This window comes from Notolepis coatsorum, assembly GCF_963971535.1.
Source record: "Notolepis coatsorum genome assembly, chromosome: 2".
Classification (NCBI taxonomy): Eukaryota; Metazoa; Chordata; class Actinopteri; order Aulopiformes; family Paralepididae; genus Notolepis; species Notolepis coatsorum.
This window is the reverse complement of record NC_140166.1, coordinates 22447623-22470347: the sequence shown is the minus strand read 5'-3', so window position 1 is coordinate 22470347 and position 22725 is coordinate 22447623. Positions and strand designations below refer to the sequence as shown.

At 45.7% G+C, this 22725-nt stretch overlaps 1 protein-coding gene across 2 annotated transcripts in view; it reads left to right on the top strand.

The window, feature by feature from the left end:
* Window positions 1–22725, top strand: part of cspg4ba (chondroitin sulfate proteoglycan 4ba) — a 97610-nt gene that overhangs the window by 44512 nt on the left and 30373 nt on the right. For both annotated transcript variants that reach the window (XM_084307513.1, XM_084307512.1), the window contains exon 6: window positions 14966–15164. In XM_084307513.1, the coding sequence (XP_084163639.1) occupies window positions 14966–15164 (199 nt within the window). The remainder of the gene's footprint in view (window positions 1–14965; window positions 15165–22725) is intronic.

Below are 22725 nucleotides of genomic sequence, written 5' to 3'. Positions count from 1 at the left end.
CCTATTTAATATTTGCTATAGGGCCAACTGTCCTCTGTCATCTTGTGATCTATACCCATGAAATAAAGGAAGGAGAACGCATCCTCATATTTGACAGTTCTGACATTTTCTTCAGGGCTATTTTAAGAAACAGGATTATCCATTCATCTACACAAGTCTAAAATGACCCCAAGATAACCGAGGGCTGTTTTCTGTGGAAAAGTACGACGGACGAGTTCATTGCCATTATGAATTACACTATTCAAAGCAGTCCTATGACTTAAGTAGAAGAAATGCATTGCAGGTTTTGGTCTTTTGGTAGGCGACAAGTTGACAACAACGAACTAAATAATAAACACAAATAACATAATAACTGGACCTTTGAAGAAGTCTTTAATCATCATGCAGTGACACACACATGTGATGGGCGGCACACACAGGAACACACACACATGCAATTTTACTTTGGGTCACCAATGAAATCGAGTCTCTGTGCTTGACCCACCATGGTGGGTTGACATAACACCAGCCTTATCCTTTAAAGGGATTTCTGAAACATTACTTCCCAATGATGGTGTTGATCGCTAGAGTCCTTAAAGTCAACGGGTCGAGCTCTTGTCTGTACATGCTGACTGAAGCACCGTGGAGTGGATTTCATTGAGCTTCAGTCAGTTTGTGCAGACAGGAGCTCGACCCCATTGACTTTGCATTAGTTACTGGCTAACTATCCAGAGCTGGTGTGAGGAACAGCATGGACTGTGCTGAGAGAGGACTCCGATCGACAACATTGTTAGTAAGTAGGAACAACAAAGCAGAACTATTAATTTAAAGAACACTTCAACATTATGGGAAGTAACAGTGGAAAGCTATCCGGCTGCAAGCTAGCCTAGCTTAGCACAAAGGAATGGAAGCGGATAAGGACCACTAGCCTAGCTGTTGGCCAAAAACACCTCTCCCGGAGTTTTAAGCTAGGCTAGTGGTCCGTATCCACTTCCGTTCATTTGTGCTAAGCTAGGCTAGCTTGCAGCCGGATAGCTTTGTACTGAACGCACAGAGAGGAAATTGGTATCTATCTTCTCGTCGGACTCTGGAGAAGGCGGTGAGCAGCGTTTCCCATAATGCTGGCCGTGTTCCTTTAATGTACCTGCTGGCAGCGTTTCCCATAATGACGTGTTCCTTTAATATACCTGCTGGCAGTGTTTCCCATAATGCTGTGTTCCTTTAATATACCTGCAGGCAGCGTTTCCCATAATGTTGGAGTGTTCCTTTAATATACCTGCTGGCAGTGTTTCCCATAATGTTGGAGTGTTCCTTTAATATACCTGCAGGCAGCGTTTCCCATAATGTTGGAGTGTTCCTTTAATATACCTGCAGGCAGCATTTCCCATAATGTTGGAGTGTTCCTTTAATATACCTGCAGGCAGCGTTTCCCATAATGTTGGAGTGTTCCTTTAATATACCTGCTGGCAGTGTTTCCCATAATGTTGGAGTGTTCCTTTAATATACCTGCAGGCAGCGTTTCCCATAATGTTGGAGTGTTCCTTTAATATACCTGCAGGCAGCGTTTCCCATAATGTTGGAGTGTTCCTTTAATATACCTGCAGGCAGCGTTTCCCATAATGTTGGAGTGTTCCTTTAATATACCTGCTGGCAGTGTTTCCCATAATGACGTGTTCCTTTAATATACCTGCTGGCAGCGTTTCCCATAATGTTGGAGTGTTCCTTTAATATACCTGCAGGCAGCGTTTCCCATAATGTTGGAGTGTTCCTTTAATATACCTGCTGGCAGTGTTTCCCATAATGACGTGTTCCTTTAATATACCTGCTGGCAGCGTTTCCCATAATGTTGGAGTGTTCCTTTAATATACCTGCTGGCATCGTTTCCCATAATGTTGGAGTGTTCCTTTAATATACCTGCTGGCAGCGTTTCCCATAATGTTGGAGTGTTCCTTTAATATACCTGCTGGCAGCGTTTCCCATAATGTTGGAGTGTTCCTTTAATATACCTGCTGGCAGTGTTTCCCATAATGTTGGAGTGTTCCTTTAATATACCTGCAGGCAGCGTTTCCCATAATGTTGGAGTGTTCCTTTAATATACCTGCTGGCAGCGTTTCCCATAATGTTGGAGTGTTCCTTTAATATACCTGCAGGCAGCGTTTCCCATAATGTTGGAGTGTTCCTTTAATATACCTGCTGGCAGTGTTTCCCATAATGACGTGTTCCTTTAATATACCTGCAGGCAGCGTTTCCCATAATGTTGGAGTGTTCCTTTAATATACCTGCTGGCAGCGTTTCCCATAATGTTGGAGTGTTCCTTTAATATACCTGCAGGCAGCGTTTCCCATAATGTTGGAGTGTTCCTTTAATATACCTGCAGGCAGCGTTTCCCATAATGTTGGAGTGTTCCTTTAATATACCTGCAGGCAGCGTTTCCCATAATGTTGGAGTGTTCCTTTAATATACCTGCTGGCAGCGTTTCCCATAATGTTGGAGTGTTCCTTTAATATACCTGCAGGCAGCGTTTCCCATAATGTTGGAGTGTTCCTTTAATATACCTGCTGGCAGTGTTTCCCATAATGACGTGTTCCTTTAATATACCTGCAGGCAGCGTTTCCCATAATGTTGGAGTGTTCCTTTAATATACCTGCTGGCAGCGTTTCCCATAATGTTGGAGTGTTCCTTTAATATACCTGCAGGCAGCGTTTCCCATAATGTTGGAGTGTTCCTTTAATATACCTGCAGGCAGCGTTTCCCATAATGTTGGAGTGTTCCTTTAATATACCTGCAGGCAGCGTTTCCCATAATGTTGGAGTGTTCCTTTAATATACCTGCTGGCAGCGTTTCCCATAATGTTGGAGTGTTCCTTTAATATACCTGCAGGCAGCGTTTCCCATAATGTTGGAGTGTTCCTTTAATATACCTGCTGGCAGTGTTTCCCATAATGACGTGTTCCTTTAATATACCTGCAGGCAGCGTTTCCCATAATGTTGGAGTGTTCCTTTAATATACCTGCAGGCAGCGTTTCCCATAATGTTGGAGTGTTCCTTTAATATACCTGCTGGCAGCGTTTCCCATAATGTTGGAGTGTTCCTTTAATATACCTGCAGGCAGCGTTTCCCATAATGTTGGAGTGTTCCTTTAATATACCTGCAGGCAGTGTTTCCCATAATGTTGGAGTGTTCCTTTAATATACCTGCAGGCAGCGTTTCCCATAATGTTGGAGTGTTCCTTTAATATACCTGCTGGCAGTGTTTCCCATAATGTTGGAGTGTTCCTTTAATATACCTGCAGGCAGCGTTTCCCATAATGTTGGAGTGTTCCTTTAATATACCTGCAGGCAGCGTTTCCCATAATGTTGGAGTGTTCCTTTAATATACCTGCTGGCAGTGTTTCCCATAATGTTGGAGTGTTCCTTTAATATACCTGCAGGCAGCGTTTCCCATAATGTTGGAGTGTTCCTTTAATATACCTGCAGGCAGCGTTTCCCATAATGTTGGAGTGTTCCTTTAATATACCTGCAGGCAGCGTTTCCCATAATGTTGGAGTGTTCCTTTAATATACCTGCAGGCAGCGTTTCCCATAATGTTGGAGTGTTCCTTTAATATACCTGCAGGCAGCGTTTCCCATAATGTTGGAGTGTTCCTTTAATATACCTGCAGGCAGCGTTTCCCATAATGTTGGAGTGTTCCTTTAATATACCTGCAGGCAGCGTTTCCCATAATGTTGGAGTGTTCCTTTAATATACCTGCAGGCAGCGTTTCCCATAATGTTGGAGTGTTCCTTTAATATACCTGCTGGCAGCGTTTCCCATAATGTTGGAGTGTTCCTTTAATATACCTGCTGGCAGTGTTTCCCATAATGTTGGAGTGTTCCTTTAATATACCTGCAGGCAGTGTTTCCCATAATGTTGGAGTGTTCCTTTAATATACCTGCTGGCAGCGTTTCCCATAATGTTGGAGTGTTCCTTTAATATACCTGCTGGCAGTGTTTCCCATAATGTTGGAGTGTTCCTTTAATATACCTGCAGGCAGTGTTTCCCATAATGTTGGAGTGTTCCTTTAATATACCTGCAGGCAGCGTTTCCCATAATGTTGGAGTGTTCCTTTAATATACCTGCTGGCAGTGTTTCCCCTAATGTTGGAGTGTTCCTTTAATATACCTGCAGGCAGTGTTTTCCATAATGTTGGAGTGTTCCTTTAATATACCTGCAGGCAGCGTTTCCCATAATGTTGGAGTGTTCCTTTAATATACCTGCAGGCAGCGTTTCCCATAATGTTGGAGTGTTCCTTTAATATACCTGCAGGCAGCGTTTCCCATAATGTTGGAGTGTTCCTTTAATATACCTGCTGGCAGCGTTTCCCATAATGTTGGAGTGTTCCTTTAATATACCTGCTGGCAGTGTTTCCCATAATGTTGGAGTGTTCCTTTAATATACCTGCAGGCAGTGTTTCCCATAATGTTGGAGTGTTCCTTTAATATACCTGCAGGCAGTGTTTCCCATAATGTTGGAGTGTTCCTTTAATATACCTGCAGGCAGCGTTTCCCATAATGTTGGAGTGTTCCTTTAATATACCTGCTGGCAGTGTTTCCCATAATGTTGGAGTGTTCCTTTAATATACCTGCAGGCAGTGTTTCCCATAATGTTGGAGTGTTCCTTTAATATACCTGCTGGCAGCGTTTCCCATAATGTTGGAGTGTTCCTTTAATATACCTGCTGGCAGTGTTTCCCATAATGTTGGAGTGTTCCTTTAATATACCTGCAGGCAGCGTTTCCCATAATGTTGGAGTGTTCCTTTAATATACCTGCTGGCAGCGTTTCCCATAATGTTGGAGTGTTCCTTTAATATACCTGCAGGCAGCGTTTCCCATAATGTTGGAGTGTTCCTTTAATATACCTGCAGGCAGTGTTTCCCATAATGTTGGAGTGTTCCTTTAATATACCTGCTGGCAGTGTTTCCCATAATGTTGGAGTGTTCCTTTAATATACCTGCAGGCAGTGTTTCCCATAATGTTGGAGTGTTCCTTTAATATACCTGCAGGCAGCGTTTCCCATAATGTTGGAGTGTTCCTTTAATATACCTGCTGGCAGCGTTTCCCATAATGTTGGAGTGTTCCTTTAATATACCTGCTGGCAGTGTTTCCCATAATGTTGGAGTGTTCCTTTAATATACCTGCAGGCAGTGTTTCCCATAATGTTGGAGTGTTCCTTTAATATACCTGCAGGCAGTGTTTCCCATAATGTTGGAGTGTTCCTTTAATATACCTGCAGGCAGCGTTTCCCATAATGTTGGAGTGTTCCTTTAATATACCTGCTGGCAGTGTTTCCCATAATGTTGGAGTGTTCCTTTAATATACCTGCAGGCAGTGTTTCCCATAATGTTGGAGTGTTCCTTTAATATACCTGCAGGCAGTGTTTCCCATAATGTTGGAGTGTTCCTTTAATATACCTGCAGGCAGCGTTTCCCATAATGTTGGAGTGTTCCTTTAATATACCTGCTGGCAGTGTTTCCCATAATGTTGGAGTGTTCCTTTAATATACCTGCAGGCAGCGTTTCCCATAATGTTGGAGTGTTCCTTTAATATACCTGCAGGCAGCGTTTCCCATAATGTTGGAGTGTTCCTTTAATATACCTGCAGGCAGCGTTTCCCATAATGTTGGAGTGTTCCTTTAATATACCTGCAGGCAGCGTTTCCCATAATGTTGGAGTGTTCCTTTAATATACCTGCTGGCAGTGTTTCCCATAATGTTGGAGTGTTCCTTTAATATACCTGCAGGCAGCGTTTCCCATAATGTTGGAGTGTTCCTTTAATATACCTGCAGGCAGCGTTTCCCATAATGTTGGAGTGTTCCTTTAATATACCTGCTGGCAGTGTTTCCCATAATGTTGGAGTGTTCCTTTAATATACCTGCAGGCAGTGTTTCCCATAATGTTGGAGTGTTCCTTTAATATACCTGCAGGCAGCGTTTCCCATAATGTTGGAGTGTTCCTTTAATATACCTGCAGGCAGCGTTTCCCATAATGTTGGAGTGTTCCTTTAATATACCTGCAGGCAGCGTTTCCCATAATGTTGGAGTGTTCCTTTAATATACCTGCAGGCAGCGTTTCCCATAATGTTGGAGTGTTCCTTTAATATACCTGCAGGCAGCGTTTCCCATAATGTTGGAGTGTTCCTTTAATATACCTGCAGGCAGCGTTTCCCATAATGTTGGAGTGTTCCTTTAATATACCTGCAGGCAGTGTTTCCCATAATGTTGGAGTGTTCCTTTAATATACCTGCTGGCAGTGTTTCCCATAATGTTGGAGTGTCCCTTTAATATACCTGCAGGCAGCGTTTCCCATAATGTTGGAGTGTTCCTTTAATATACCTGCTGGCAGCGTTTCCCATAATGTTGGAGTGTTCCTTTAATATACCTGCTGGCAGCGTTTCCCATAATGTTGGAGTGTTCCTTTAATATACCTGCAGGCAGCGTTTCCCATAATGTTGGAGTGTTCCTTTAATATACCTGCAGGCAGTGTTTCCCATAATGTTGGAGTGTCCCTTTAATATACCTGCAGGCAGCGTTTCCCATAATGTTGGAGTGTTCCTTTAATATACCTGCTGGCAGCGTTTCCCATAATGTTGGAGTGTTCCTTTAATATACCTGCAGGCAGCGTTTCCCATAATGTTGGAGTGTTCCTTTAATATACCTGCAGGCAGCGTTTCCCATAATGTTGGAGTGTTCCTTTAATATACCTGCAGGCAGCGTTTCCCATAATGTTGGAGTGTTCCTTTAATATACCTGCAGGCAGCGTTTCCCATAATGTTGGAGTGTTCCTTTAATATACCTGCAGGCAGTGTTTCCCATAATGTTGGAGTGTTCCTTTAATATACCTGCAGGCAGCGTTTCCCATAATGTTGGAGTGTTCCTTTAATATACCTGCAGGCAGCGTTTCCCATAATGTTGGAGTGTTCCTTTAATATACCTGCAGGCAGCGTTTCCCATAATGTTGGAGTGTTCCTTTAATATACCTGCAGGCAGCGTTTCCCATAATGTTGGAGTGTTCCTTTAATATACCTGCTGGCAGCGTTTCCCATAATGTTGGAGTGTTCCTTTAATATACCTGCAGGCAGCGTTTCCCATAATGTTGGAGTGTTCCTTTAATATACCTGCTGGCAGTGTTTCCCATAATGTTGGAGTGTTCCTTTAATATACCTGCAGGCAGTGTTTCCCATAATGTTGGAGTGTTCCTTTAATATACCTGCAGGCAGTGTTTCCCATAATGTTGGAGTGTTCCTTTAATATACCTGCAGGCAGCGTTTCCCATAATGTTGGAGTGTTCCTTTAATATACCTGCTGGCAGTGTTTCCCATAATGTTGGAGTGTTCCTTTAATATACCTGCAGGCAGTGTTTCCCATAATGTTGGAGTGTTCCTTTAATATACCTGCTGGCAGCGTTTCCCATAATGTTGGAGTGTTCCTTTAATATACCTGCAGGCAGCGTTTCCCATAATGTTGGAGTGTTCCTTTAATATACCTGCTGGCAGTGTTTCCCATAATGTTGGAGTGTTCCTTTAATATACCTGCAGGCAGCGTTTCCCATAATGTTGGGAGTGTTCCTTTAATATACCTGCAGGCAGCGTTTCCCATAATGTTGGAGTGTTCCTTTAATATACCTGCTGGCAGCGTTTCCCATAATGTTGGAGTGTTCCTTTAATATACCTGCAGGCAGCGTTTCCCATAATGTTGGAGTGTTCCTTTAATATACCTGCAGGCAGCGTTTCCCATAATGTTGGAGTGTTCCTTTAATATACCTGCAGGCAGTGTTTCCCATAATGTTGGAGTGTTCCTTTAATATACCTGCTGGCAGCGTTTCCCATAATGTTGGAGTGTTCCTTTAATATACCTGCAGGCAGCGTTTCCCATAATGTTGGAGTGTTCCTTTAATATACCTGCAGGCAGTGTTTCCCATAATGTTGGAGTGTTCCTTTAATATACCTGCAGGGGGCAGTGTTTCCCATAATGTTGGAGTGTTCCTTTAATATACCTGCAGGCAGTGTTTCCCATAATGTTGGAGTGTTCCTTTAATATACCTGCAGGGGGCAGTGTTTCCCATAATGTTGGAGTGTTCCTTTAATATACCTGCAGGCAGTGTTTCCCATAATGTTGGAGTGTTCCTTTAATATACCTGCAGGCAGCGTTTCCCATAATGTTGGAGTGTTCCTTTAATATACCTGCAGGCAGTGTTTCCCATAATGTTGGAGTGTTCCTTTAATATACCTGCAGGCAGCGTTTCCCATAATGTTGGAGTGTTCCTTTAATATACCTGCAGGGGGCAGTGTTTCCCATAATGTTGGAGTGTTCCTTTAAAGAACTTTCACTTCTTCCTCAGCATGATAGCTTGAGCATACAGGACACACCGCTGTCGGTACATGTCATCATCATCACTCATTTGATCAGTAATAATTAGGGATGCTCGATATTGGCTTTTTTACCGATACCGATATTCCGATATTGTCCAACTCTTAATTTCGATACCGATACCGATACCGATATCAACCGATACCGATATATGCAGGGTTTCCCCCCAAAAAAACGGAATAATTTCAGGTAACTAATAATTTCACTGGATGCATTCAAAAGGCTTTCTAAATGTAAGCATTATCTGTGCAAAATATGATAATTAAAAAAGTAAAAATTAACATTACATATCTCTTGTTGTTGAATTAAACCAACATGCATACTTTTGACAATAAATAAAATAAGAATTGGTTCTTACTTGCTTGCCTGGGTAAATAAAGGTTAAAAAAAAAAAAAAATGTTATTTTTTTTTTATTTTTTTTACCGATACCGATATTTTCCGATATCACATTTTACTGCCGATATCGGCCGATAATATCGGTCGGCCGATAATATCGGACATCCCTAGTAATAATGTGACATTGTGACCCAAATAATTTGTACTACAGCAGACGGCCAGCACCAGCCGAGACAGATGAAAAGAAGGAAACTAAATATCCTTATGGCTTTTAGTCCTGCAAATCAGAACGACACTCTTCTTAGCATTGTATTTCACGTCATACCTTACTCCATAATCAGAACAGATATTGAGCAGCTCTCGGAAACCACCACTACTTGGCGACAGGATGGCCAAATCATCAGCATACATGAAGTGATTCACCACCATGTTACCACACACATAACCCGTTCGGCAAATTGCCAAGCTGTACAGAAAGTTCATTCATATAAAAATGTAAGAGGGCAGGGGAGAGTAACCCCCCCCTGCCGGACGCCATTCTCAGCACCAACAGGAGCAGAGACAGTATTACCCCATCTGACCTGCATGGTCGGGTTCGCATACCAGTGTAGGCCACTATTCTAATAGGGCACGCCCCTCTCCCTCAGCTTTAAAAACAGTTTCTGGTGGTTAACTCGGTCGAATGCCTTAGACTGAGGCATCAATAAAACCCACTAACACAGAGGAATTATTACCCTCATATTATATATTAATAACTTCTTTCAAAGCATAGATACAAAGGTCAGTGCCATGCTTGGTTTTGAACCCAAACTGATTGTCAGAATTGACTAAAAAATTACTTAAAGGGGAACTATCTTATAAATGGCCTTTTTGAGTGTTTAGCATTGTTTCCTAGCTATGTGAACTTATATTAATGTGATCTATGTCTCAAAATTCTCATATTGGTGCATTCTTCCAATTCTCCTCTCACAATATTCACCCTCACTGAACTGAGTCATCTGAAAATGTGCCTATATGTGATGTCATAAAGACACCGCTGCATGTTAATGTTGAGATAGAAGATGAGCTGCACACAGTGGCACCTGCACTCTTGCCACATCAGCTCAAAACGGCTCGAGATCTTGAGGTAGAAAAATGCTGTTTTTGAGGACTTGATTAGAAATGCAAAACAATGAATTAAAAAAATATATATATTACAGAGGTGTTCCATAGACTCACAGGAATTGTGTAAAAGTGCCCAAATAGTGAAAGAAATAGTAAAATAGTTCCCCTTTAAACGATCCAATAAAATTCTCTCTAAGACTTTAGAAAGTAGACTGGCCAATGCAATGGGTCGGTAGTTGTCCAAACTCCCCACCTTTCCTGCCTTGTCCTTGATAACTAGCATGGAGTCCGGCAGCAGCCCATGTGTCATGAGGCCTGTAAAGCAGATAGAGAGCAGGACAGCAACCCTGGGGCTTGCATACTTCAGATGCTCTGCTGAAATATTATCAAGGCCACTGGCCTTGTTATCGGCAAGCTGAGTTATAGCTTGACGCACCTTGTTAGCAGTAACTCCAACTAACTCACTGTTGGGGATGCTTCCCACTTGAAAGGGGTCACTCTGAACACTCTGGTCACTCTGAACACAGCAGTGTTTCCCATAATGTCGGAGTGTTCCTTTAATATACCTGCTGGCAGCGTTTCCCATAATGTGTTCCTTTAACTCATTGATGGCCACACCCTTTTCCCCATCTGCACTTTCTAGCGCCAGCTTTTCTTGACCATTTTCACGATATTTCACGATCTTTGTGGAGCTAACCCTAACTAACCTTACTGTCATGCACTTGTCCTAATAAACTAACCTACACTGTAACACGCAACACTTTGATGAACATTGTTACTCAGCTGATAGAGTTGTGCCCTTCCTGATGACTTGTCGTACAGAACTTGTAAGTCGCTTTGTATAAAAGCGTCAGCTAAATGACTAAATGTAAATGTAAATGTATTGTATATTCTATATTATAGCTATGGAGACAATAGTATGGCTCCTTTGACAGACACTATTTCTAGTCCAACATGTAAAAAAGAGTTTGTTTCTACACACTGTAGTTTGTAGTTTATTACACGCTAAACATCGCGCATTTCCGAAATAGTCTTTTTCCATAGATTGCGAGATAAAATGCAATAAGCCCAAATCATTCTGGTTGATTCCCTGAAACCCCAAATACTCCCAAATCAAAGGTATATACCATGTACACATGTGCCTTCACAAACTCATCAAGGGGGGGGGGGTAGTCTTACCTCGAAAATGCGATCATTCGAAAATTCTTGGTTTTGGTCCGGTAAAGTAAGACACTGTGATCGTTACAGAAACATGTTTCAGGTTCGGTAAAAAAGACATAGGGGGTCCTTACCTTAGCCAGGAGGTACTCCAAAAAGAATAATTCCAATGATCCCATCGGCGATCGCGATTACCTGTTTATATGTAATTACTAGAGGTGGGCATAGATAATTCTTTTTAATCTAGATTAATCTATCTGCAATCCTGGAGTTAATCTAGATGAATCTAGATTAAAATGGCTCATTTGAAGTCTGCCGAAGGCATTCAAAATATGTGTGTTCTACCTAGGGATGGGTATTGTTAGGATTTTATCGATACTACTACTCTTATCGATACTGCTTAACGGTTCGGTACTTTATCGACATTGCTTTATTATTTATAACTTTATAAATAAATATTATTTCTTCAGCAACAGCAGCAGCAATGTTCTTTTATATAACTTTATAAATAAATTATAAATAAATATAATAAATAAATATTCAGCAACAATGTTTTAAATGTGTCTGAATTATAGACCTTTTATAATAAACAACAAATGTAAGATAAAAAAAACTATATACACTGAATGATTAGTTATATAACTTTATAAATAAATTATAAATAAATATAATAAATACATATTATTTCTTCAGCAACAGCAGCAACAATGTTTTAAATGTATCTGAATTATAGACTTTTTATAATAAACAACAAATGTAAGATAAAAAAAACTATATACACTGAATGATTAGTTGTTACCTAAAGCCCTTGGACTCCAGAAGGGGTGCAGGCCTTTGACAACAAACTGGGTCACAGCCCTGTTCACCCTATCCTCTGTCATCCTTCCTAGCTGCTAGGGTGAAGGTACTTGGCTTGGCTGGGACCGGTGGTGTAGACTAGACACTAGAGCAGTGGTTCTCAACTGGTCTAGCCTCGGGACCCAACATTTTCCTTAGTCATTAAGTCGCGACCCACATTTTTGAACCACTATGATTTATTTCAAAAAAATAATTGTGCAGTAATACGCAATCTTTCACGCACTGTTAAAAACATGAAATAAACACAAAAAGTGCAACTAGGGCTAAAAACCCAATGAAATAAAATAATAATAAATACTATATGCTTCTTAGCAGATTTATTAGATTAACATAACAGCCCTAGGTTTGGGGGAACTAATGGGATAACTGGGGTTGCAACAAAAGTGCAACTAGGGCTAAAAACACAATGAAATAAGATAATAATAAATAATATGCTTCTTATCAGATTTCTTAGCTTAACATAACAGACCTAAGTTTGGGGGAACTAATGGGATAACTGGGGTTGCAACAAACGTGAAACTAGGGCTAAACATCCAATGAAATAAAATAATAATAAATAATTATGCTTCTTAGCAGACTTCTTAGCTTAACATAACAGACCTACAGTAAGTTTGGGGGAACTAATGGGATAACTGGGGTTGCAAAAAAAGTGCAACTAGGACTAAAAACACAATTAAATAATAATAATAAATAATATAATATCCTTCTTAGCTTAACATCCCAGGGAACTAATGGGATAACTGGGGATGTTGTTTGCTCCTGACAAGAGTCTCAAAGTCTGGGGTGATGGTAGACAAAGCAACTCTGAGGTCATGCTCAATGTCCAATCTGTTCCTCTGCTTTGTCTTCAGCTGGACCAGAGCTGAGAAGCCACTTTCACAAAGATAGGTAGTGCAAAAAACTTTTAAATAAAAAATAAAATAAAAATCATTTATTTTTATTTTTATTTAATTTTTTATACACACATCCGCAACCCACTCAAAATGGCCCAGCGATCCACTTTTGGGTCGCGACCCACCAGTTGAGAAACACTGGACTAGAGGGAGGAGGGGTGGGCTGGGACATGGTGGCTGCAGCCTCAGCCTGACGAATGGCGATCTATAAAAAGTTGTCATCTTTCAAATATATTTGTAGCTAAACAATTAGCTAAGCAATTATATTTTATTTATTAGCCTATTCGTAATAATACGTTATTAGCCTAGCTAACTATGTATTATCTTGGCTTACCAGCAGTGGACGTGTATGCCGTATGGAGATGGAACACTGCGAGCAAAGCAGTCGCAGTCGAAAACGGCGCATTTCTGCAGACTAATGTTATGTTTTGACAACAGATGTTTTAACAAATTGCTTGTATTGCCACCCATACTTGCAAATGTTTTATTGCACTTGTGGCAACGTGCGTTGTCGGCATCGACTTTCGTAAAGTGTACCCAGACTTTCGTTTTGTTCTCTCAAACAGAGAGATCACACAGAGCCACAGACAGGCGCCTCCCTGAAGTACCCGTATGTGTATTTTCTGTGAGTGTGAGTGGCTCGCTGAGTCGCTGCGGCTCGCTTCTCGTGCAGACAGAGAGAGGAGAGGAGACCCAAGTGGGGCGGCGTGGCTCAGGGGTAGAGCGGGTTGTCCAATGATCCAAGGGTTGGTGGTTCGAATCCCGCTCAAGCCCATGTCCATCCCACTGCCGTTGTGTCCTTGGGCAAGACACTTAACCTACTTGCCTCATATGAATGTGTATGCATGTGAATGAATGTTGGTGGTGGTCGGAGGGGCCGTAGGCGTTGATTATTCGCCACACTTCCGTGAGTCTGCCTCAGGGCAGCTCTGGCTGCAATTGTAGCTTACCACCACCGTTATGACTGTGTATGAACGAATAATGGACTCTGTGAAGCGCTCTGGGTCAGTGAAGAGCGCTATATAAATCCAAGTCATTATTATTATTATTATTAAGTTTGAGAATAGATTAACGGCGTCAATTGTATTATCGCACGATAATAGTCCGGCGTTAACGCAGCCCGGTAACGCCGTTAACGTCCCAGCTCTAGTAATTCCACATGTTTACGGGAAACTATAGGTTTTGAGGCGAGCAGATCTGCTAGCGATTGCTTTGCAAGAGCTCCTCCCCCTCAGAGCGAGTCTTGCTAGTCCAGTTCATTCATTGTCTCTAGTGATCACATTCTATCAGAGTTCAAAAGGTAGGCGATACTGCCACCTGGTGATATTCGATCGGCATTGCAATTTCAACGTAGGCAACTGAGCCAGGGACAGCTAGAGTGATCCGGATGATCGTTTAGAATGGGGATCAAAGGAAAAAGATCAAAGGATCCAAAAACACATTATTGGCCCTCAAGCGTTGGCGGGCAATAACGAGTTTACTCGTTATTGGCCATCAATGAGTTAATATACCTGCTAGCAGCGTTTCCCATAATGTTGGAGTGTTCCTTTAATATACCTGCTGGCAGCATTTCCCATAATGTTGACGTGTTCCTTTAATATACCTGCAGGCAGCGTTTCCCATAATAAATAAATAAATAAATAGATAGATAGATAGATAGATAGATACTAGATAGATAGATAGATAGATAGATAGATAGATAGATAGATAGATAGATAGATAGATAGATAGATAGATAGATAGATAGATAGATAGATAGATAGATATATATATATATATATATATATATATATTTTTTTTTTTTTTTTTTTTTTTTTTTTTTTTTCACTTTCATGGAAATTTGCCTTTGGCTTCACCATGGTTGCAATCCACAAGACAACACAATACAAACACCACAAACACCACACAGGCACAAAAAACCCAAAACAGCCCAATACTGTACATAGGCAAAAAAGAGAAACAACAACAACAAAAACAGGGACAGAGCTTCAGGTACCTAACCAGTACCATGGTTAAAATTAAAATTAAAATTTGGGGCTAGAAGAACTCTATAGTGCCTTCCAGATGCCGTGTTCCTTTAATGTACCTGCTGGCGTGTGTGTGTGATGTCCTCTGGCCTGTGTGTGTGTGACGTCCTCTGGCCTGTGTGTGTGTGACGTCCTCTGGCCTGTGTGTGTGTGACGTCCTCTGGCCTGTGTGTGTGTGACGTCCTCTGCCTTGTCCCGTGGTCTCCAGGTGTGGGTGGCCTCTGTGACGGAGATCAGCCCGGAGGATTTGCAAGCGCAGGACCTGGACACGCCCCCAGAGGAGCTGTACTACATGGTGATGCCACCCAGCAACGGTCACCTGGCCCTGAAGAGCGCCCCCATGAGGATGCTGCTGAACTTCACCCAGGCACACATCGACCGCGGACAGCTGCTGTTTGTCCACAGCGGTAAGGAATGTAGTGATGTAGAGACACGGGACCTCAGAGCTTTATTTAAACTTAACAGAGTTAACTGAGGTGACCCTCGTTTGCAATGATGATACTAATAATAATATAATAACTTTATTTGTATAGCACCTTTCATACAGGGGATTGCAGTTACATTTCGTCTTTTGGTTCGCGTTCTGCTCCCTATGGGATGTCCCTGTCACTTAAAAGTGACCTTGAAAGAGTTCTGCTACTTGCACCTTTACTTGCCCGGCCACGCCCCTTCCGCCCATATGCATATAAGCGAAGGGCGTGACCGTACTCCACCTTCCCAATTCTTTCACTTCAGGAAGTGTTTCGCTATACGCACACGACATGCAAGTGGCTTTTAGCTTAGTTATTCTCTGTGGTTGCTGTTTTTCGGATCCCGAGGATGGCATCACCAACAATTTCCGTCACAACCTCCTCTATGCACCGCGGGGGTTCCCTAGTCCCACGTTCGTGGTGAGAGGGTGAGCCTCGGCGGCGCACAGAGCTGGGTGCGTACCGTCCAGAGACCGTTGAGTGCCCCTCTTCAGTGTGAAGGCCCTCCGGCTCCGGCGTCCCCTCCGGGGTTGACTTACGGCGCAAGCCCCCCGCCGCTGCTTGCTCCCGTCATTCGGTGAGCAGCTGTGGCTGGTGGTCGGGCGGTTCCACCAGCACTCCCTTCTCCCAGCCTCCGCCGTTCGCTATGGCAACCGGCGGCGAGTATGGTGCCGCTCAGAAGCCGTCGAGCCCCTCCCTCATGAGAGAGGTGGCTCTGGCGTCGACATCAAACGAACCCCCGACAAGAACGGGCGAGGTCTCTCTGATGGGAGACGAGTGCGGCACAAGCTCTCCGCCTGCTTGCTCCCGTCGTTGCTCCCGGTGGTGAAGCAGGCAGGACGGGTGGTCGGTAGTAGGAGGAAGAGTATGCGCGGGCCGCAGGGTTCAAGTCCCCCGGTCGCTGCGGAAATGCTGGTGCCGGAGTGGGCCCTACGTCCCCTACCAGCACATCACAGATGTTGCATGGGGGGGACGGGGGTTTCATCTCCGGTGCCTCGCTGGCGAGGTCAGTGCTCAATAAAAAGAGCTCCGATGCCAAAATGTTTTCACCTCGTGTGTCTCTTCGCTTTACGTGAGGTTGGGTCGGTGGAGGGATATAAACCGTTCTATGGATGTGTTATATCGATTTGGTGAAAGTTCTGACTAGGCGTGTGATGGGGAGGTAGCGCAAATCAAGCGCTCCCATCAGCGCCGAGCAGGATGGGCGTGGGGCTACGCTAGCTGCCCCTCTTCCCCGTTAAAGAAAAAGCTCTTTCTCCTGCCTTTGTCATCTTATCCCTCATTCTTCCTCCCTCCTCGAAATACTATGTTAAATAAAAAGGTCCCTCTAAAGGAGTGACGAGTTTTTGTTTGTAACGAGCGTGTGTTGATTCACTGTGTATTTTGGGGTAGCCCTCATACGAAATAAGTAATGAGGGCCCGTTGTTTGTCTGTTGTAACAGCTAAAGTTGAAGGGTGGGGTTCTCTTGTGTGTGGGGGAGTTGTGGGGTTCATGTGAGAACACGCCTTTTTAAACAGGCGTAGACTCTGAATTCACAATTGGTGTTGCTATCATGTTAGCTTGCAAGCAATGTACATAGCACATAGCCTCTCTTTCACTCAGTCTGTGTGTTTTTTCACGTGATAAAGTGACGACAAGTCTTTTGCCTATGAAACGGAGACGTGGGGTTGCGGGTGAACGCGCCTTTTGAACACGCGCAGCCCTGTGCCCACGGTTGGTAGCTAGCTGCTATGTTGTTTGTTCATGGTGAAAACGAGCACACGATTGTGGGTGTCTTTCATTGTAAACACAGCTCGCGGCTAGTGGCGCCGCTCCGTGCTTTCACCTCATATTTTTACGCAAGGGTGGGTGGGGGTAAACCCTTTCCCTTTCTCCTTGGGTATGTTTATATCCTCAGTGGGATTCTGACGATGAAGGGGGAGGACGTAGCTGCATCCTCTTGATGGTTGTGTGTATTGGGCTGTGCTGTGCCCATTCTACAATCTGTTAAATAAAAATGTCATTCATTTATTCACTCACGTCGAGGTCTCTCTGGGATGAATCCGGCGTCTTCCCCTCTCATATAAAGAGCAGAATTTGACAGGGTTTTTTCCCAGGCTCTGTATATAAAACCCTGTGTCAGTGTCCTTTTTCGGGACCAGTTCCCTCCTGGTCGTCCCAGACAGGGGGGAGAAACGTTGTAGGGGCTCTTTCTTGTTAGAATTTGCCGCCACCGTTCTCAGGTTTTACGAGCCTACACGTTGTTCATATCAGCGCTTGGTCTTACGGGATCGGTATCAGCGTTGGCCCGGGCGTGTTTTTCAGGTGTTTATTTGAATCAGCCTTCGGGACCAGCGCGCCCTGGTCTGGCCAACAGCATAAACGCCATTTTTTTATGCGGTCGGCCGGGACGTTTTTTTTTTTTTATCTCTAACGAGCGCCAGCTCACTAGGCTAGCTGGAGGGCTCGCGTACATCTCCGGGGGGAAATGACGGGGTAGATCAAACATCAGCGGGGGGGTTTCATGCCCGTTAGGTGGGCCACCGGGAGCTGTGCGTTCGCGTGCAGACCGTCTTGGTGGCGCCCCCTGTGATGTTTTTTGATCGAAACGTGCACCTAACCCCCTCTCCTTTGGAGAGGTGCGGCATCGTGTAAGGGCACGGGACTCATCCTGGTCACGCCGGACCGGATCAGTTTAACCCGGTGCTCGCCGGGTCACTTATACGTTCTGATTAACCCGAAGGGCCCTGAGCTTTTCCGGGGGGGAAAATGCCAGGGCAGGCCGGACGCCACGGGGGTTGATGTCATGAATGTTGTGTGTCATAGAAATGCCACTACGAGTTGAAAATGGGGGACCCCGATGTAGACAAGACAAATGTCTTCCTCTAAAGAGGATCTACATCCCCCAAACAGTTGTGTGCATTGGTCCATGTACCCTTCTGCGAACTGTTAAGTGGGTTTTTCCTTTCTCCATTCATTTCACCCCCTCCCAGCCCGGGGGGTGGGAGGGGCTGTCGGGGGGCTGCTTATTATCAGTCAGCCCCTCTGAGCGCCCCTGTGTAGTTTCCGGTCCTCCAGGCATGGGTCGGCCTTGCCCTTGTTACCCGTTGGCCTGGGTTAACCCTTTTTTAAGCCTGAAAACGCCTTGAACTGCATTATATAGCCTGTGTTTCCGGGTTTTTTGATGGGTTAAGGGAGCAACCCTTTTCTGTTGGGATGGTTGTCTCCCCGGTATGCCGGTAGCGGAGTCAACTCTCTGGTAGAGCCCGGGTTTAACCCCGGCTCCCCGAGAGTATGCCCCATATGTTTTATGACGTCTGCCAATTGTGTCAAACGCTTTTCTCTGAACCCCAACCCCGCAGGGTTAATAGATTGGCGGGGTCAGGATTCGTGGCAAGGTCGGTTTACTAGTGGGGTCAGGGTCCGGGACCTCGACCCCACGAAGTGGTGACCCCACGAGATGGTGACATTGCCGAACACCCCCCCCCCCCCCCTCGGGGTACTGTTTTTACAGTCAGCCCCTCTAGGCGCTCCTGTGTAGTTCACAGTCCTCCGGGCGCAGGTCGAGCTTTGCTCTTGTCGGCCTGGGTTAAGGGATCGACCTCTTTTGGAGTGTTTGTCTCCCCGGTATGCCAGCTGACCCCATAGTATTATGGTGGAGCCTCCTCAGAGAACTTCGGAGCCTCCTCCCCAGCGAGTTTCAGAGCCTCTTCAGGAAGTTCTTCGGAGCCTCCCCCCCCTCAGCGGAGCCTCTTCCTCGGGGGGTCCTCGCTGCATACCAGGCGGAGAAGGGCCTTCACCTGTTGTAGGCCATGTCCAATGCGCTGACGGTGTAGGGGGTGGTGTCACGAGTAAACGCCTGGAGAGGTCTCGATGCCAGGGCCTTGTTGACCTCACTAGGGGGGGTGGGGGGGGCCCGGACCCTCCCCGGTGTTCTGATGATGGACCTCAGCGGGTGTATTTGTCGGGCTCTCCGTGTCCTGCTCCGGCCTATGTCCCATAGGGAGCAGAACTCAAACCAAAAGACGAAATGTAACGAAGGTTATCCTATAACTGTAGTTACATGAGTCTTTTGGGAGCGTTCTGCTCCCTAACTCACTGAGGACCCCTGTTTGTCTTCCTACCAAAGGTCAAGACTCGGGAAGGTGGAGTACGGCGGAATTCTTTCAAGGTCACTTTTAGGTGACAGGGACATCCCATAGGGAGCAGAACGCTCCCAAAAGACTCATGTAACTACAGTTATAGGATAACCTTCGTTCAAAGTGCTTTATATCAGTAAGAAATAAGAGATAAAATCAATACTTCATACTACTTTAAATACAGAAATACCTACTGTATGTATTAGATACATGCTTTTCCCAGTGAATCTCTTAGTTACATCAATATTGTGCTGACAGAACAGTTCATGTTTGTAGGTTCTGTTTCATTAGGGGATCCGCTCTGCATCACTTATGCACTCCCTCGCGTACGTGCACGCGCACTGAATAAATTCCACAAATGTACCTTTAATACCAGTATTAGTCTGACCACACCCCTCATCAGCTTATCTTCATAAGCAGGTGTGTGGTCACCTGCTCTCCTCCTTCTCGCTTTCACCACAAGGAAGTGCCTCGGTAGTACCCCACTTGACGTGTTGTTAGTTGAAAAGAGTTGTGACGAGTCTACATTGTGCTTAATTTTTTCTTCTCTCATATCTGTTGTAAAGAAAAAGTTTGGGTCATAATATATTCTTCGGAGAGTAGACCCGCTAGACCTACTCTTCACCAGCGGTTCTCCATTCCCGCCTCCGTCGTGCGTTTTGGTGCTGGGCTGCTGCCACTTTCGTGGTTGCCGACCCAGCCCAGGAGGCAGCCGATGGATAGTTTGCCTCTCCGAAGAGCCGAGGAGTCGGTGCCGTCGCTCCGGCGGTGGCCTGATCTCGACTCTGGTTCCTCTGGTTCCAGGGAATCGTCCGTTGGTGAACGGGGGGTTGTCTTGGAGCCGGAGGATTTGCGACGCAAACTTTTCGCGTCTGCCCGTTCACGTCGCAAGATGGTGGCATGCAGGCGCGAACTGCCTCGTTTTGGGGAACTGCTGGAGACCAGCGAGGATGCGTCCGGCTCTGATTTTCCGATGGAAACTGAGGACTTCATGGAAGAGTCGGACGGATTCTTGTTTGATGGTCCCGTGGAGGAGAGTATCCCTCCTATCCAGGAAACGCCGGAGGGGGGAGAAATGGCTCCGTGGGACGCCTTGTTCGAAGATGTCGAGGAACCACCTTGGCCTCATCAGCAGGATGCCCTACTATCGGCCACCTCAGACTGTGGCTCCTTGACCAGTTGCAGCCTGCTGCATGTGAGGGATGCGGGTTCGGTGGAGGAAGGTCCGCAGGGGGAACTGCAGGCTTTGTTTCCCGAGCTCATGGCGGTAGCCGCCGCCGCAAACGGCGTGCCGCTGCCGCTGCCATTGCCTGCTCCTGTCCCTGATGATCTCATTTACATTTACATTTACATTTAGTCATTTAGCTGACGCTTTTATCCAAAGCGACTTACAAGTTCTGTACGACAGCAAGAAGGGTACAACTCTATCAGCTGAGTAACAATGTTCATCAAGTGTTGCGTGTTACAGTGTAGGTTAGTTTATTAGGACAAGTGCATGACAGTAAGGTTAGTCAGGGTTTTTTTTTTTTTTTTTTTTTTAATCATTTCAGATACTGGTTGAAGAAGTGAGTCTTTAGTCGACGGCGAAAGATTGGACGGGATTCGGCTGTCCTAACTGGGATGGGTAGTTCATTCCACCATTGTGGGGCAAAGACTGAGAATAGGCGGCTTCTCTTTGATGACCCTCCGGGAGCTTGGATAGGAGTAGGTCTGAGGCGGCCAGAAGATGCAGAGCGTAGGGGTCTTGAGGGTGTGTAGTTAGAGACCATTGACCGGAGGTAGGCGGGAGCGGTTCCCTTTGCTGCACGGTATGCTAGGTCGAGGGCCTTGAAGCGGATACGTGCAGCAATGGGGAGCCAGTGTAGGTCCCTAAGAAGTGGGGTGACATGGGCCGACTTCGGTAGGTTTGATATCAGGCGGGCCGCTGTGTTTTGAATGAGTTGAAGAGGCTTGGTGGCAGTGGCCGGGAGGCCAGCTAGCAGTGCGTTGCAGTAGTCGAGGCGGGAGATGACTGTTGATTGGACGAGGAGTTGGGTGGCTTCTTTTGTCAGGAAGGGGCGTATCCTTCTGACGTTGCTCAGGAGGAATCTGCAGGTTCTGGTTGTCGCTGCGATGTGAGCAGAGAAGTTCAACTGGTCGTCGAGGACAACACCAAGGTTCTTGGCGGTCGGGGACGCGGTCACAGCTGCATTCTCGACTGTGATGGAGAGGTCGGTCAGGGGGGAGGATTTGGCCGGCAGGTGGAGCAATAGGTCCATAGGTCATAGGTCATCTCTGGCAGCGTCTCTGGCAGCGTCGCCCGGTGAGAGGGGTGGACGTTGTCTACCCATTTTTCCCCTCAATGGGGACCTATGTTCGTCAGGGTCAGGCGGTGTCTCACATCATGGGACTTACCTCCACCTACGTACCAGTTACGCGGGTGTCGGGGTTAGTCAAAGGTATGAGGGAGGGCGTGCCTCGGCTTGATAGTCCGATGGCCGCTCTCCTCTGTCCGGATATGGTGTGGGAACCCTTATGCAAGCCGGTCCTCCAGGGTAGATCGGCTAGGCGATTGGCATATTGGGGTGACCAGTCATTCATCGCTGGTACACAATCGCTGGCTGCGGCGTCTAACATCGCCCACCTAGCTAAATTTGTATCGGGGATTATGACGGGCGGCACGGATCTGACTGAGGTAAAATGCGATCAGATCACCCAGGCATCAGGAGCTGTCCTGCACCTTACCCAGGTGCTGGCCATAGCCATGGGGAAAGTGCGCGCCCTGGCCACCCTGGGCCAGCGTCATCTTTGGCTGGAGCAGGCCCGTGTGCCGGAACGGAAGAGAGCCCCTCTTCTGACGGCCGCCCTCTCCGACGCTGGTCTGTTCGGGAAGGCCCTGCGGTTGATGACCTCAACATGCAGAGAGATGGCAGAGGAGAGATCCATCCTTCAACCCCATTTTCCGCCTCCCGTCCTTGCCGGTGGAGTCAGAAGGCTTCCACGACATCGAGCTGTCTCCGTCGTCCCTACCACTGCCTCTACCGCCGCTGCTGGCCCTTCCAAGAGGGCCAGGAGAAGAGACGGCGTTTCTGCTGCCGCCGGCCCATCCACGACCGGAGGAGACGGTAGGGAACGTCGAGACCAGCAGACAGTAACCTACCGTCCCTCCGGGGCTCCTCAGGGTGGCAAGACTCGAGCGGCGCGAGGTGGCAGACGCCGCTGAGAGTGACTTTTCCCCTCTGTGTCCCCTCTCCTTTACACCCTCCCCGGCCCCTTTATGATTGTGTTTTTGTGCCAACTTAAAACTTATGACAATAAAAAGTTCCCCGACATAAGGGGGACTATGTTTTTTGGCCAAACAAACTGTGTGTTTCTTCAACAAATCATATGGTGGGGTTGT